The sequence below is a fragment of the Ochotona curzoniae genome, unplaced genomic scaffold (genome assembly GCF_017591425.1).
Source record: "Ochotona curzoniae isolate NIBS_2020 unplaced genomic scaffold, NIBS_Ocur_1.0 contig_1274, whole genome shotgun sequence".
NCBI classification, from domain to species: Eukaryota; Metazoa; Chordata; class Mammalia; order Lagomorpha; family Ochotonidae; genus Ochotona; species Ochotona curzoniae.
The window spans coordinates 13,468,593-13,483,291 of record NW_024465023.1 but is presented as its reverse complement, the minus strand read 5'-3'; the positions used below and the strand labels follow the sequence as shown (position 1 = coordinate 13,483,291).

Here is a 14,699-nt window from a genome sequence, read left to right as displayed (position 1 = left end):
TCAGTATTTCAGATATTGCTTTTAAAGATTCAGGTAACTACTATTCTAGTTGAATCTTTTTCATAAAACCACTGAATCTTGTTTCAGTTTAGAAAACTACCAATATCTTCAAATAATGTAAAAACTTCCAATTGCAAAGGGCACAGTATACTGGCAGCGTTGAGCCCACTAGTGCACCAGAATCCCTGCAGTGGTCAAAGCAGCCACCCAGGGTTGAAAGGAATGGGTCAGGAACAAAAACAGAGTGGTGGGGATGGTGGATGATGAAGGATTATCATCCACCCCAAGAGGGACAGAAACAGCTTAGAGTTGCTAAGATAGCAAGTGGATGTGGTATTGTCACATTCCCTGCTCCTCCAAGTCAAAGTTGTGTGCTAAATAACCCGACTTTCAAATGTGATAACAAAATTTATGTATTGGTCAAATTCAGTTTCCAGGCTAACTTTATAATGTTACATGCAGGCTACACTGCTCAAACTAAAGTCTGCTTTATCTATGCAGGTGGAATGTTTTGGTGACGGGAATGTAAATAATTCTAGTATGACTGTTCCTGTTGCAGATATCGAGAGAATTTCCAGCCTTCATTTTTTTATCACAAGCATAAATAAGTTTAGAATGTGATGATAATATTGGAGTCTTGCCAGAAATATGATGCACTACCAAAGATGTAAGCAGGAAACAAAAACACATGAACTTTAATTCATTGGTTACAATGGGGATAAGAAAGAAACCATATTTTACAACCAACTTCTAAAAAAGCCAAGCAAACCTTTAAGAAATACATGCTCATCTAGTTAGTACTTGAGGCAAAAGACCATGATATTCCCAGAGGTCTTAGCATCTGCCTTACCAACAAAGGTCAAAAGTAGAGACCTTCTTTATATGGGCAATTCCACATGTTGGGATGAAATTTCATCACAGCTAAGAGCAGAAGAGCTGATAAAATATCTGCCTTTCCTTCTCAACAACCGGATCTGTTATAAAGGCAGCCTTAACCAAGCACATGGGAAGGGTTGGATGATGAAGAAACAGGAGGAGACAGTGATAGCAAGGCATGCCAGGGTTGATCAGGGAACGTTACTCCAGGCAGTCCAGGGGAATAATGCTGGCCATCTGCTTCTGACCACAGATACTAAAAGCAGAGCTCTCCAAGGGCTTATTTTGTGAGGGTGGGAGCCTTCACAAAGTGATACCATCTGAAGAATCACAAACAAGCCTCAACACAAAGTTCAAGAAAGAAACTTAAAGTGGCTATGCAACGACTTTTTAAGGAGAGGTGACAAATGGTGAAATGTAGAACAGCCCCTTAAGCATGATGAGGAAGGCTCTGATGGCCTGAAGACCACTGGTCAGAAAAATGCAGAAGGTGACAAAAAAGTGATGATGGTAGCTCCCCTCTGTAGCCCTTCTTTGTCTTAAAAGGTTACCAGAGCTTGCACAGGCCAATGGTTTTGGATAGGAGGTAAAATGGCAAATGAGAGGGAAAAAAGTGATTTTGTTCTATCTCTGTTGCATTTCTATATCAAGGGCCACCCCTTTTAATCTTGATAGACAATGTCTACCAGAGTGCTAAAGTCTGAAATAAGGGCCAGTGCCTGGGTTCTGTGCTTCATTACATGATAGCCATTGGTCAGGCCCAGTGAGAAAAGAACCTTAGAGAGAAAAGATTCACTTCATTGGCTAAACTAACTCCCTCATTCTGAGGACCACAGGTGGTAAGTGAGTTATGGGAGCTGCATGGTTACTCAGGTGCACTAACTCCTGCGCCCACCCAGGCTATTAGCCTCTTAAGTTTACAGGTGCATTGTGTGTGACCCATGAGGTATCAGAGAATGGGCATAATGAAAGACGATCAGTGACGATTCTGCTCATTAAAGACTGGAAAAAGTGACCGTGAAAAGCCATTGGCTACCAGATTGGTTAGTGAGTCTCTGGCAAGGTTCTTTTTATAAAAAAATTATCTGCAAGAGAAAGAAAAAAGGAAGCAAAAGAGAGGAAGAAACAGAGAGAAAAGAGGAAGAGAGAGTGAGCAAGAGCTCTTCTGTGCTGGTTCACTTGCCAAATGCCTGCAATGACCATGGCTGGGCTGGGGCTAGGGACAGCAGCAGGCATGAAATGTAGTTCATCCACATGGGTGGCAGGAACTCAATTATTTGAGCCATCACTGCTGCCTTCCTGCTGCACTAGCTGGAAGTTGGAGTCAGGAGCTGGAGCCAGGAACCGAACCTAGGCACTCGGATGCAGGTGTCTCAAGCATTAGGGTAAATGTTTCTGCCCTGGAAGAATTTTTAAAGGATTGAGTCAACTGATTTCTTGGACAGCATTTGCATAGGTCCAGTCTTCTCCATTCATCTGCTTTTTATTTTTCTTCATATCTGATTTAAAGAATATTGCAAAATTGAATACTCAGGTTTACATGTCCTTCATTAATAGAGTATAAAAGTAATGATGAATTGACAGCCTTAACCGGTCATTTCTTCACTTGTCTAAGTCTAAATAAATTCCAGTGCCATGTGTATATCTATGTATCATTTAACGTTATAAAGTGAAATAATTTGTAACAAGTGTATGATGTGTATATATACATAATACCACATTATGTTATACATAATACCAACATATCTCCGTGTGAGCCTGTTAGACTGAGAAGCTGACAGCAACATTCTTCTGATACTGTTAGGGCATTTCTTTCAATACTAATACTTGAGCATTTGTACTTTAAAAAGTGTTACATTATCTTGAATTAGTTCACTTTAAATACTTCTATCCTTCGTAAAACAGCAAACCAAGCCATTACGAGACACTATCGCTCTAACAGTACAAAATTAGAAATGATACACTATACTGGAAATGAGAACCTAGTGCGGTATAAGTAACGTAAAGACTCATTTAAAAGAATCATTTCACTTTAACCCATATGGCCACTCACATTCATTCCACATTTCAAAATGTTTGCTTTTTATCTCTGAGAAATGAACAGTTTAGAGTTTCCAGTTTTTTTCCTAGTGAATGCTACTGCATGTTATGATACAAAGAAAAATGCATTTCCAATTTGTCAGAAAAATTACAGGGTTGAACTGGGAAGGCATGATTGGATTCACTTGCTTTTTTTGGCTGCATGTTTTATTTTTGGAGTTATTTCTGAAACCTTGGGAACTACTCCAATGCCAATGTCAGGGCTTTCAATTCCTCAGAAAAAGTTCCTTACAGAAGGAGGCATATTAAGGAGTTACAGAAAATAAGTATATCACCATGTATTTTTGTTAAGTTAGAGCCTATGAGTCTTCTGAGACAAACCATAGTTTTCTTTCTTTGTTATTTACTTCAGTTCTTAACAAAACAAATAAACATCTTGACAAGTTGAATGCAAGCTTCCACATTGACAAACATAGCATGAAGGGAAGGCCAAGACAATGTCCTTGGTCTTTCAGGAGCTTGGAAATACCATGAGAAAAACACTAATTAGAGAAACTGATTCAACTTAGTTAGTAGCCATGTCATTTATGCTCTTTCACATCAACCACTGAAGCATTTTTAGTATAGCTTTCTGTAAGAGTGTATTTTTACCCTCAACTAGCTGTCATGGGGCCACATCCAACGGCCAAAGACCCAGAGGGAGGTATTTGATCAAGGCAGATGCCAGCCCAGGAGGTGAGAGCTCTAGTGACTCAGTGGCCTTGTAAGAGTACATTTCTTGGGAGGAAGATTGCATGTGGTGGGTTCATTTAGTTCCAGAGGGCACTATTTCAAAATAGTATTTTTGTCCTTGGAAAGTATAGCTTTGCAAAAAAAAAAAATCTGGCAAACAGCTAAAACTTTAATTGGAGGTAGAGGGGTGTTAAAGGCTTTTGCAGGTCTCACAAGCTGGAATCTTTTGGACTGAAAACTCTGAAGACTGAACTGAAATGTTGCATAAATGTGTGCTTTGGAGACGGTTAACCAAACCTTGAGTAGCAGCTGTGCTTTCCCCTACCTGCATTGTGCTTTGCCAAATATTTATCCTTGTACTGCTTCTTTTTCTTTCCAAACCAAGTACAGCTGGCCTGCTGTTCCTGTTTGGTCTTCTCCATGGCAATGCAAGCTACTCGCCTAGTACACAAAAAAAGAAACAGCAAAATTAATAGCTTTTACAGATGAAAGTGAAAACAACCACTGCTTTGAAGAGTTTATATAAAATAGCATTGGAACCTTTTGAATCACTCACATGAAGGCTGCTCTTTGCTTTATATGATAATTTCCTAGAAATGCTTGAAAAATATGACATTGTATTCCTCAAGTGTATACTAACTGATAACATGGATTAGAGAAGCCTATAATGTACAGTGGAATGATTAAGGGATTTTGAGTAAAGCTAGATTATGGTCTGAACCCAAGCTTTGTCACTCACTAGCCGGTATTGTCAGCCATTTTTCTAAGAAGCTGATGTGGATTAAGTAAATTTTCCTACTGATACACAGAATTACATGATCATTTTATAGATGAACGGAATGAAGGAACAGTGAGGTCCAAATCACGTAGGTAATGCTGAGAGTGGGGAACGTCTGGTCCCAGGGCCTGTCATTTTATCCAGAACATTCCATTGGTAAGGTCTAGAGCCTCTCAGGGTCTGTTGTACAGGATTAGAACAAGAAAAAAACGTAAATTAAACAATGTTCCTAGTACAGTGCTAGGTATAGAGGGGGCACATAATAAATGGCACTACTGTATTTTGCTCTACTTGAGTATAACATCCATTATTGGTAACATAAGCAGAGTTACTGTTAAAAAAGTTGCTCTCTTTGGGTTACGTTAAGCAAATGCTTGCTGTCATAATGGTTTTACTAGTGAGCCATCCAGGAGCCCAGAAGTCATGCACATTTAAGGGTCCAAAATCACTATCAAATTACCACATAGTCCTGTTATAAAAGTCAAGTTATCTTCCAGTGAGGCTTTATTGATATATATCCCCTGCCAGCACCATATAAGAGTTCCTATTGTTTCACTTTTTGCCAATACTTTATTCATCCATTTTCAATTTTAGGAATCAAGGCGGGTAAATAATGAAACACTGCTGTAATTTTTAGTTAACATTGCATTGATTACTAATGAGATTGAATGTCTTTTCATATATTCAATGGCCATTGGATTTTCTTTTTTTGTAGTTCTGTTCAAATCTTATGCTCATTCTATTCAGTTGTCTTCTTCTCAATGATCTAGAGAAACTCTTCATATGGCCTAGATATCTTGCCTTTGTTAGTTCTTTCTGTTCCAAATATCTTCTTCCATTGTGTGGCTTGCCATTTTACAGTTTGGATTTTAGGATTTTAGTTTTTAATGTACCAGAACTCATTTTTGCTTTTTATGTGAAGGAGACTAATTTCCTTTTCTTCCCACTAAAGGATACCTAATTGTCATAACATCATTTATTGCAAAGTCTACCCCTTTCTCACTGGTTGTAGGGCTATTTTTGTTCTATCCCAAGTGTCCACTTACTTTTACAGTAGTGTTTTGGGTTTTCTGTTCTATTTAGTTAGTCTAATTGAACATCTCTAAACTTATACCTTATTTTCTTATGTAAGTTTTAAAATTAGCTTGTCAATTTCAAAACAGTTTGAATTGCACTGAATTTATGAAGCCAATTTGGGAGGAACAGACATATTTAAAATATAGCACCTTCCAGCTCATAAACATGGTGTATTTATTTATATCTTATTTAATCTCAATACATTTTATAATTTATTCTGCAAATGTTTTAAAATCTATTAGATCTACTCCTAGGTTGTTACTTAAAAACACGGCTTATTTGGTTTTATTTGTATTCTATTGTAATTATTTTGGAATAAATCCAAGTGCTTCATTTCCTCCTTAGTCTTAAGTCCCTTCTGAATTCATAGTTCCCCTCTCTTTGTTTCCTTGCAATTTAGTCGTTGTAGAAATTTTCCTGTAGTTTTGGTAGAGCCTGGATATCCTTGAGATATTTTTAGTATGTCCTTCTGTTCTTTGCATTTCATGCAAACAGGTAATTAATCTAGAGGGCTAATTTGATCCAGTTTCATTATGCAAGGATACTTTGTAGTACTGTTGTATTGCTTAAGATATGGGCAGGATATATATGGTGTCTTTTGAAAATTTTACTTTGGTTGTGGCTAGCAAACAGAAGTAGGGATTTTGGATATTTATTTTGTATTGACATTTTGCTAAGCTATCACAGTAATTCTATGTATCTGCAGACTTCTTTGAATTTCTACACCAAATGATTTTATCTGTAACATTTCCTTTAACAATTAATTAATGGTAATGTTTACTTCAGATGTTCTATTAACGAAGTTCCCTTCAATTCATACTTCGCAAAAGCTGTAATCATAACTGGGTCGGGGGGTGGGGAAGACTTTAAAAACTGACATAATACTTATACCAATCTATGGGCACAGTATTATAACCTGATACAGGCACAAAGTGAGTAATGACAAAATCAGGGTAATCATACATGCATTCCTTCTATGTGCTGGGAACCTTCAGACTCCATCAGTTACTCTGAAATGTATAATCAATTCTCCCAGTAACCCTTGTGTGTCATACAACTCTAGCACTAATTCCTCCTAGTTATCTGTATTCCGGCATCTGTTGTCTTAACTTTCTCTATTTCCTTTTCTTCTTGGATATCAAATTTTATCAAATTCCCTTTCTATATCCACTGATATTACCATGTGAATTTAGTGTTAAAACAGCAGATTAATTTGACTGGTTTTCAAATGCTGAACCAGCCATGCATTATCAATAGAAACTCTACGGGGTCCTGCTATACTACCCTTTTCATTTATTGCTGGATTTAATTTGTTCATATGCTGAGGATTTTTGCATATGTGATAATGACCGTATGTACTTTTCTATTCTTGAGTTGACTTCAATTTTGGTATCAGGGTAACAATGGCACCATAACCTAAGTTGAGAAGTGTTCTTTTTTCTTTTCTTAAAGGAATTATCCTCCATGTCTCTTACTCTTTCTTGTTCATCAATATATTTATCATTTTTGGTTGCAGGAAAAGACATATGCCAAACAATAACATGAACGGTCAGTGGCAGCAATGAAGTCAATCTCCATATATTACCAACATAGAATACAGAAGAGGTTGATGCAGGCTTTGCTTTGAGGATTCTTCTGGTACAAGCCAATATGTGCTGTCAGTCAGAACTATAGCTTCTCTGAGGCATACAATCTTTGGAAAAACACACAGAACTGAGGAATTTTTAGCCAGGTTAAAAAGACAAACTCCTGACCTTACCTTGCGAGGCTATATTATAACACACGTCAAAAACTCGGTGTTTTTCAGTTGAAAATTTAATAACAAAAAGTTTCCAGTAAAAATTTGTGGTGTGGCCCATGTGGCATACCAGAGGAACAGAACTTAATTATTATTATTTTGTCCGTCATTCAGGAAGTACATATTAATTCTTACAGCTTAGCAAACAGAAACCATGGTAAGGTTAAGGTTAAACTGGAGAGAAAACCTGAACACATATTTACCATTTTATTGATGACTTGGATGAAGATCTTATAGGCAAGGAAAGGGATGACAGATCCAGGGATTCAACATATATATATATATATGTATAAAAATATATATAAATAAACTAGACTGCTGTGCTTAGAGTAAGGAAGATGGGTCCAAATAAAACTGATTTCTCATTTAGGGGATGTAAAAATATGAGCTGGGTAGCAATAAATTTGAGAAAAACTCACAGGCTTAGCGGACAGTATGGTTTCCAATCTTTCTACGTAGCATCACATGTTTGCTAACAACCTAGTGACCAATGCAGTTTGCCAACAAAGCAAAATACTTTTCCTCTTTCGCCTGGAATGTCTTCCTGCACTTTCAAAGTCCTGCTCAGTGGGCCTCTTCCTCTCACCTTGCATCTCATTCTGCTTCCTGCAACTTTACTGGGTTCAACATTTTTTTTTGTGTGTGTGTGTGACAAAACGGAACATGATTAAAATGAATGATTTCATCCATTTTGACACGCATGTACAGCTCATGAAGCCATGATTAGGACCAAAGCAAGTCTTTTCATTATCTTTTGGATTTCCTTATGCCCCTCTGTAGAACCTCTCTTGCTCTACCTTGTCCCCAGGCAGCCACTGTCACTATGCACTAATTTGCATTGTCCAGAAGAATATATAAATGGAGTCACACAGTATGTCTTCTGCTTTGCCTGTCTTTTTTCGCAGAGTAGTAATTTCTGAGTTTTACCTGTATTGTTGAACATATTCATAGTTTTTTTCCTTTTTTTAAAAAACGATAGGTGGCATTCCATTGGGTGCATATAACATGATTTATTTATTCACTTACCCACTGTTGAAACTAATGAGTGTGCCTGCCGAGATTTTCATATTATTTTTTTACCCCTGGAAGTTCCTTTGATTCTTTTCAATTTTGTTATGACATTTAGCATTTTTTCTCCTGTTTCCTAAGGCTATTTTTTCAAGTTTTTGTTGATTTTAAAATCTAATGAGCCTAGTTGAGAAATCTTTCCTAGCTCCTAATTCCTGTAGGTGAGGTAGGTTTGTCACTTCTGTCACGTCCTACTTTCTCCTTTCATGCTGGTGATTCTGGCTGGCCACTGCAAAGGAAGTCTATGTGGAGGAGACTGAGTGCTTGTAATCACCCGATATTGTCAATGTCCCTTTTATCACAGTTATTGCTGCTGCCCATAAGTAACGATGTTCTAGTCCTTATTGTACTCTCATCAGTGCCACATGGGACACAAACTGGCATTGATTCCTATGTGAAGATGCTGGACACTCTTTTTCACCACCCTAGTGTTACACTGATACCTTTGTTCTATGTTAGTCAACCTTATGTGGATGAGGGTTCACTATTTTTTTCCCTCCCTGCGGTGGACTGTACCTAAGGGGATGCATAATGGAAGTGTATCGGTAGTTAATATGTTCATAGGTGGAAACAGAGAGAAATGTGTCTTCACGCATGCAGTAAAAGGATGGACTCACAGTGATACGGCTAATCATCTCCTACATTGCTGGGAGACACCTCAGTGGCAGCACAATGGACTTGTGAAAATTTACAAAAGACGCCCATTGTAAGACTGGAGGGGAGAACAGGGAGGGGAGGAAACGTGGGGAGGGGAAGAGACTCTAATGCCTGTTAAACGGTGCCATAAAACCACAAAAATAGATAAATAAAAGAACAATTAAAAGAAGAAGAAGAAGAAAAGACTATGTGGAGGGTGAGGATGAGGTTAGGGAGCAATTTTCTCCTTGTTTATACCATCTATTTGAATTTGTAGTACACAAAGGGAAAATTCCAAATCAAATGCATGGCTTGAGTTTCCCTGGTTGCTCTTGACTATGTGTATCTGGGCGCAAATCCATTGAAGGCATACCAGTGGCCATAGTATTTTTTTAGGGGAAGTATGTTCCCTTTTTGCTGTCATGCTCTGCTTTGCTTGGTACACGCTTCTTTATGGTTCCCCTGGTGTTGAAGGGGAGGAAGGACATGCTTAGTGTTTGCTTCTAATTTGGGAGTATCATCTTTTTGAAGTCGTAGTAATATGTGGGTATATTAGTAGATTTCCCAGCTAGTATAGGAACTAGGTGCTTTTGTTTGTAAAATAAAAGTTGACATTAAAAATCTTACCTATTTTCATATTACTTGAAACAGAGGGAGAGAAGGAAGGAGGGAGATAGATACTTTCCACTCCACAAATGCTGGGCCAGGCTTAAGGCAGAAGTCAAGAGCTCCATTTGGGTTGCCCATGTCGGTGGCAGGGTCCCAAGTCTTTGGGCTTTCTGCCTCCCATGGTGTGCATTAACAGGAAGCGGGGTAAGAAGCAGAGCTGGGACTCAAAGCCAGGCACTCCAACATGGGACACAGGTATCCCAAGACGTGTTTTAATTACCATAACACCTACCCAACCACCCACCACAGGCCTTGGGTCATAAACTTGGTTCTCTTGCACAGAAATATTCAGTAACAGCAAATGTTCTCTTGACAAAATGGGCATTTAAAAAAATCATTCTGATGAAAGGCTTTCATCTAAAAACTGGTCCGAGTTCCCCTAGTACCTTTCTAGCTATTCAATGCTTTCAAGGTCATTAGAAAACCATATTTCCTGCGGTACTTCCCCCTTTGTTATGGCAGAAGGACTGATCCAAATAACCTAGTCCACCATATGTGGGAACAGGAAGTAAATCCACTTTCCCCACTGCTCTTCAGTTATAAGTTATGAGAGAAATATGACTTACATAGAAGATCCGACTTGGGAAAAGAGGTCTAAAAGCCTCATATTTAAAATGAATGCCCACGATGTATGGCAATATTCAAGAAGACATTTATGAAATGTAAACATCAGCAAGAGCATAATGGCATCCTTATCAAAACCCAGATATCACTTCCCTGCTACTGCACCTTAAATTTGTTTCTGAAACAACAGTGTGAAAGACAATGCCAGATGGGAGGATGCTGCCTCGATATTTGGATCCACATTTCTTAAGTGTAAGAAGAAAGTCTAAAATTCCAGAGCTCTATATGTAAGAATATATTTGGGGAACACAGGATAGCTGAAAGAGGCGATCAAATATGAGGTTAATGGAAAAACATCTCTTTGTTAGTGGGACAAAGCAATTAGAAATGCTTGTGGATTCAATGCCTTTGGTCTCCTTTAGCTAGGTTCGAGTATTCAACAGGGAGTAGGAACTGGCAGCATACTGAACTCCTGGATATTTTGGGTTACATGAAACAAAACTTAAACATTAATGATCTTTGATATATTGTCCAAGGACCAAGAAAGGTCAGGTCACCAGCATTTTTCAAGTAACAGCTTAACTAAGCAAACTGTAACAACAGTACAAATATATTTTACTAAAATACAGGAAGGTATTTCAAAAAGTTTGTGGAAAAATGGAATTAAAAGGTGAGTTTGCTTTGGTACAAAACACTTTCAAGCCCATGCATGTGAGGGGTCTTCAAAACATGAGAGATGTGTATTATGAAAAAATTTATACACAGATTTCATTTTTTTTAAAACCGAAGCAAATTTATCCTTTAACTCCATTTTTTTTTCTGTGAACTTTCTGGAGTCACCACATTTAGTGATTTGTGACTCCTCTTAGCTGAAAATAGGGTTCAGGGGAGGGTACTGTGCTGTAGTGGGATAAACCACAGCCTGGGAGGCCCACATCTCATATCAGAGTGCCTTATTTCCTTTCTGATCCAGCTTCCTGTTAATGCACCTGGGAGGTGGCAGAGAGCAAGCACTTGGGATCCTGCCACCCACAGAGAAGACACAGAGTTCCTGGGATCTGGCTTAGAGCTGGGCTCCTGGTGGTGTTGTGGGTATTTGGAGAGTAAACCAGCAGATAGAAGATCTCTGCCCCTGCCTTACCCTGCCCCCATTTGTCACTTTTCCTTTACTTAAAAAAAAAAAGTAGGGTTTAAAATCCCTGTGTAATGTCAGCTTGCTTTCAGAGTTTAAAGCCATTTTTGAAAGAGAATTGGCAAAGCAAACAAAGCAGCTTTTGACTTCTCTTTTCTCCTAATGATGAAATATATTTTTCTTTCAAATACTGCCTAAGGAGCGGGCATCAGGTGCACTGGCTTTACTGACCTCTTGGGATGCTGACGTTGAATCCTGGATAGTCTGCTTTTGATCCAGCTGCCTGATGTGAACCCTAGGAGGCAGCAGGTGATAGCTCGAGTATTTGTATTTGTGACACCTGTCTGGAGACCTGGATTGAATTCTGGCAGTCTGGATTTGACCGGGCTTAGCCTAAGCTCTTGCAGCCATTTGGGCAGTATACTGGGGGACAGAGGATCTCTCTTTGTTTTTCTGCCTTCCAAATAAGATTAAAAAACAAAAACAAAAACCCAACCTGAGTGACATAGAATCACAGCACGAAAGTCGGCAGAGAGGCAAAGAGAAGGTACATTTAAGTAAAAACACCAGTCTAGAAGGAACTGCAGCAGTACACAGGAGTGGCTGTGTGGTAAGACTGCTGTGGTCCAAGGCTAAGTCACTTGACTCTCTCCAGACCTTCTTCCTTTATGTGTAAAACCAAGACCTGATTCTACGCCTGGTTTCTCACGGGACGCTGCGGACTTAGAACTCTTGGAATGATTACAAGTTTGATGGCCTAGCAAAGCAAGGAATAGCTCAAATGCTGTTTCACACCACAAAGCGAAGTTTCATTTCTATTATAAAACAAACAGAACAACAACAACAATAAAACATACCATTCCTGGAGTTCAGGGGAAGGAATGAGACCTGCAGTTCCATTTTTGGAGTTTTCCAGTTTACCCTGCCACCAATTGTGATCATCCTTACTAATAATCTGGATGATGTCACCAACTCTGAATCGAATGCCAGCTTCTTTGCAGGGGATGAGGTCATCCTTGGCTGGATCATATTCAAATTGTGCTCTTACATAGATCTATAAAACAGGAGTTTGTAAGAAAGGATGCCATGGTGCTGTGAAACAAAACAGTTAGCTCTCACCTAATAACCACATGTCACCATTTACAATACAAACAGGACCTCAGATGGTAAAAACAAAAATGATGCATGGAAATACAATGGAAAAAAAAAAAACACCACATCTACTACCAGAAACAATGTAATACCTTTAGATGTGTGCAGTTTCAAAACTTTGCTATTTTGATTTGGAGGGGACACTTAAAATACTTGTTTAGTAGAAACAGTGACTTAATTTTTAGTTATACTACAATGGAATAGGCCTATAAATGATTACCGTTTTTAAACCTGTCTAGGTTCTTTGGATGCTAAGCTGTAATGACCACACACATGTGGCAGCTTTAAGCTAAATATACCAGCAATCACAGTAAGCTTTGGCTCTAAAATAGCACAGGATAAAAAACTAGCAAGAATTCTGGAAGCACCTTACAAAATGCCTACATGACAATTCGAAGTGTGTCTAAACACTGCAGATAAACTTAAGTGTAATTCATGATTCTTTAAAAATTTTAAAAATGATTTATTTTTAAAAGATGAATTAGAGCTTATGTTTGTATTTTACTCTTCAGAGACAATAAAAATGAATTTAAATCTCTACTTTACCAATTGGAAAAGTGAAATCACAGAGCTCCAAAACATATATAGCTCAAACTCTGAGTTTTATGTCACATAAATTTACTTACAAACAGATTAGCATATAAGGAGTTAGCATATGGTAGTGTTTCGTGAATTACTGGATTTCTAAAAGCTTTAAAATAAGGCATTACATATCCAATGTTGGTCTTAACACTAAAGTGAGTGATTTCTATGAGGTGCTAATTTATGTAAGTTAACTTCAAATCTGATTATTTTTTAATGCCACATTTCAAGAAAAACTTGCACAAAAACCTAATATTTTGAATTAAATTTAAATATTTATGTTTTAAGTCACTGTAAAACCAACCTGAAGGTTTTGGAAGTGTTGTGTGATTTTTCTTTTTATTTTCTGCAAAAACAAAATCCACCCTATAAAATGAACAAAGCTCTCCATTTGCACATGAAATCCATACTTTAAAAGTGCAAGCAATTTGGAAGTTACTGGCTATTATTAGGAAGCACTTAACTTCTTGTTTCAACTAACAGGCATATCACGTTGTAAGGCCAAGGGATTTATGTCCTTCTTATTTTTCATTGTAAGTGGTTCTTACACAAATGCACATACAAATTGATGACAAAGTTTTCAACTTCAGGGAAGTAATGCTTAGAAAAGCTTCCCAGCATGTACTTTGTTTTAGCTACTTTTAAAATTCTGAGAATTTTGCAATCTTCAAAACTCTTCCATGCCCAGAGGCAGGCCTATAAGACCTCCAATGACTGAATTCTCAATGATCAACACAAAATTATCAGGTTGAAATTACAATAACCACCACAGCTACAAAGATGTGAGGGAAAAAAAATCTGTATAGAGAATTAGTCATGTGTAATGTGTTAAAATGAAATGGTACAAGCTTTCAATGCTCAAATGTTATGGTCCAAAATGCAGACATTATGGGATGGAAAGGGTTAATAAGGGATTGGCTATTAGCAGCTCAGTTTAGAGAAGTTTCTAGAGAGGATATCTATTCACCTGTCGTCCTTTTGGTTGGGTAGTTGATGGCAAGTCCTGCAGAATAAAGCCAACCCAGGAGAAAAATTTTCATTTACTTGTCAAGAGCACAAAGTAATTTGTGTGTTCTGTTACAATATGGTTAAAAAATGAGCTAGATTTAAGTTGTAGAGAGATAATATACATTATTCCATTTCTCAGAAATGTTGAGTTATCAAAAAGTCAAACCCCAGGCCATTGAGCAGCAAGCTGAAGAAAGCAGGTAAGTTTAAGCAGAGAGAAAATGTGTTCTTAAGAAATAATTCAGCATCTTCAACACAAAAGCCACTGCAAGTTAAACAGCCTATTAAAAAAAAGTTCCCAACTAAAAGGAGCTATTGCCCTTTTCAACTCTGTCACTGCAACCACTTAGATTTTCAAAAATTCCATTGCTGTATGGATTCTCACCATCTCAAAAGTATGAAATATTAACTTATCAATGAATTCCTTTGGTAGCCTATTTTAAAGGTAAAAATGATGCTATAAACAAATTTATTCCATCATTTCTTTTACTGACAGAATCAATACTATTCCATTTGAGATGATCTCTATTTATAATTTTACCTGATATAAATCTTGGCATATATATTTAAAGGGCAAATGAAAAGTC

The 14,699-nt window shown here is 37.7% G+C and overlaps 1 protein-coding gene across 6 annotated transcripts in view; it reads right to left on the bottom strand.

The window, feature by feature from the left end:
• The window catches only part of CASK (calcium/calmodulin dependent serine protein kinase), a 315,238-nt gene that overhangs the window by 17,231 nt on the left and 283,308 nt on the right, over positions 1-14,699 (bottom strand). For 5 of the 6 annotated variants that reach the window (XM_040999655.1, XM_040999662.1, XM_040999680.1 and 2 more), the window contains 3 exons: positions 14,072-14,107; positions 12,228-12,424; positions 3,974-4,089 (listed from right to left, as the gene is read on the bottom strand). In XM_040999655.1, the coding sequence (XP_040855589.1) occupies positions 3,974-4,089; positions 12,228-12,424; positions 14,072-14,107 (349 nt within the window). The remainder of the gene's footprint in view (positions 1-3,973; positions 4,090-12,227; positions 12,425-14,071; positions 14,108-14,699) is intronic. The other variant, XM_040999698.1, reaches the window with a different exon arrangement.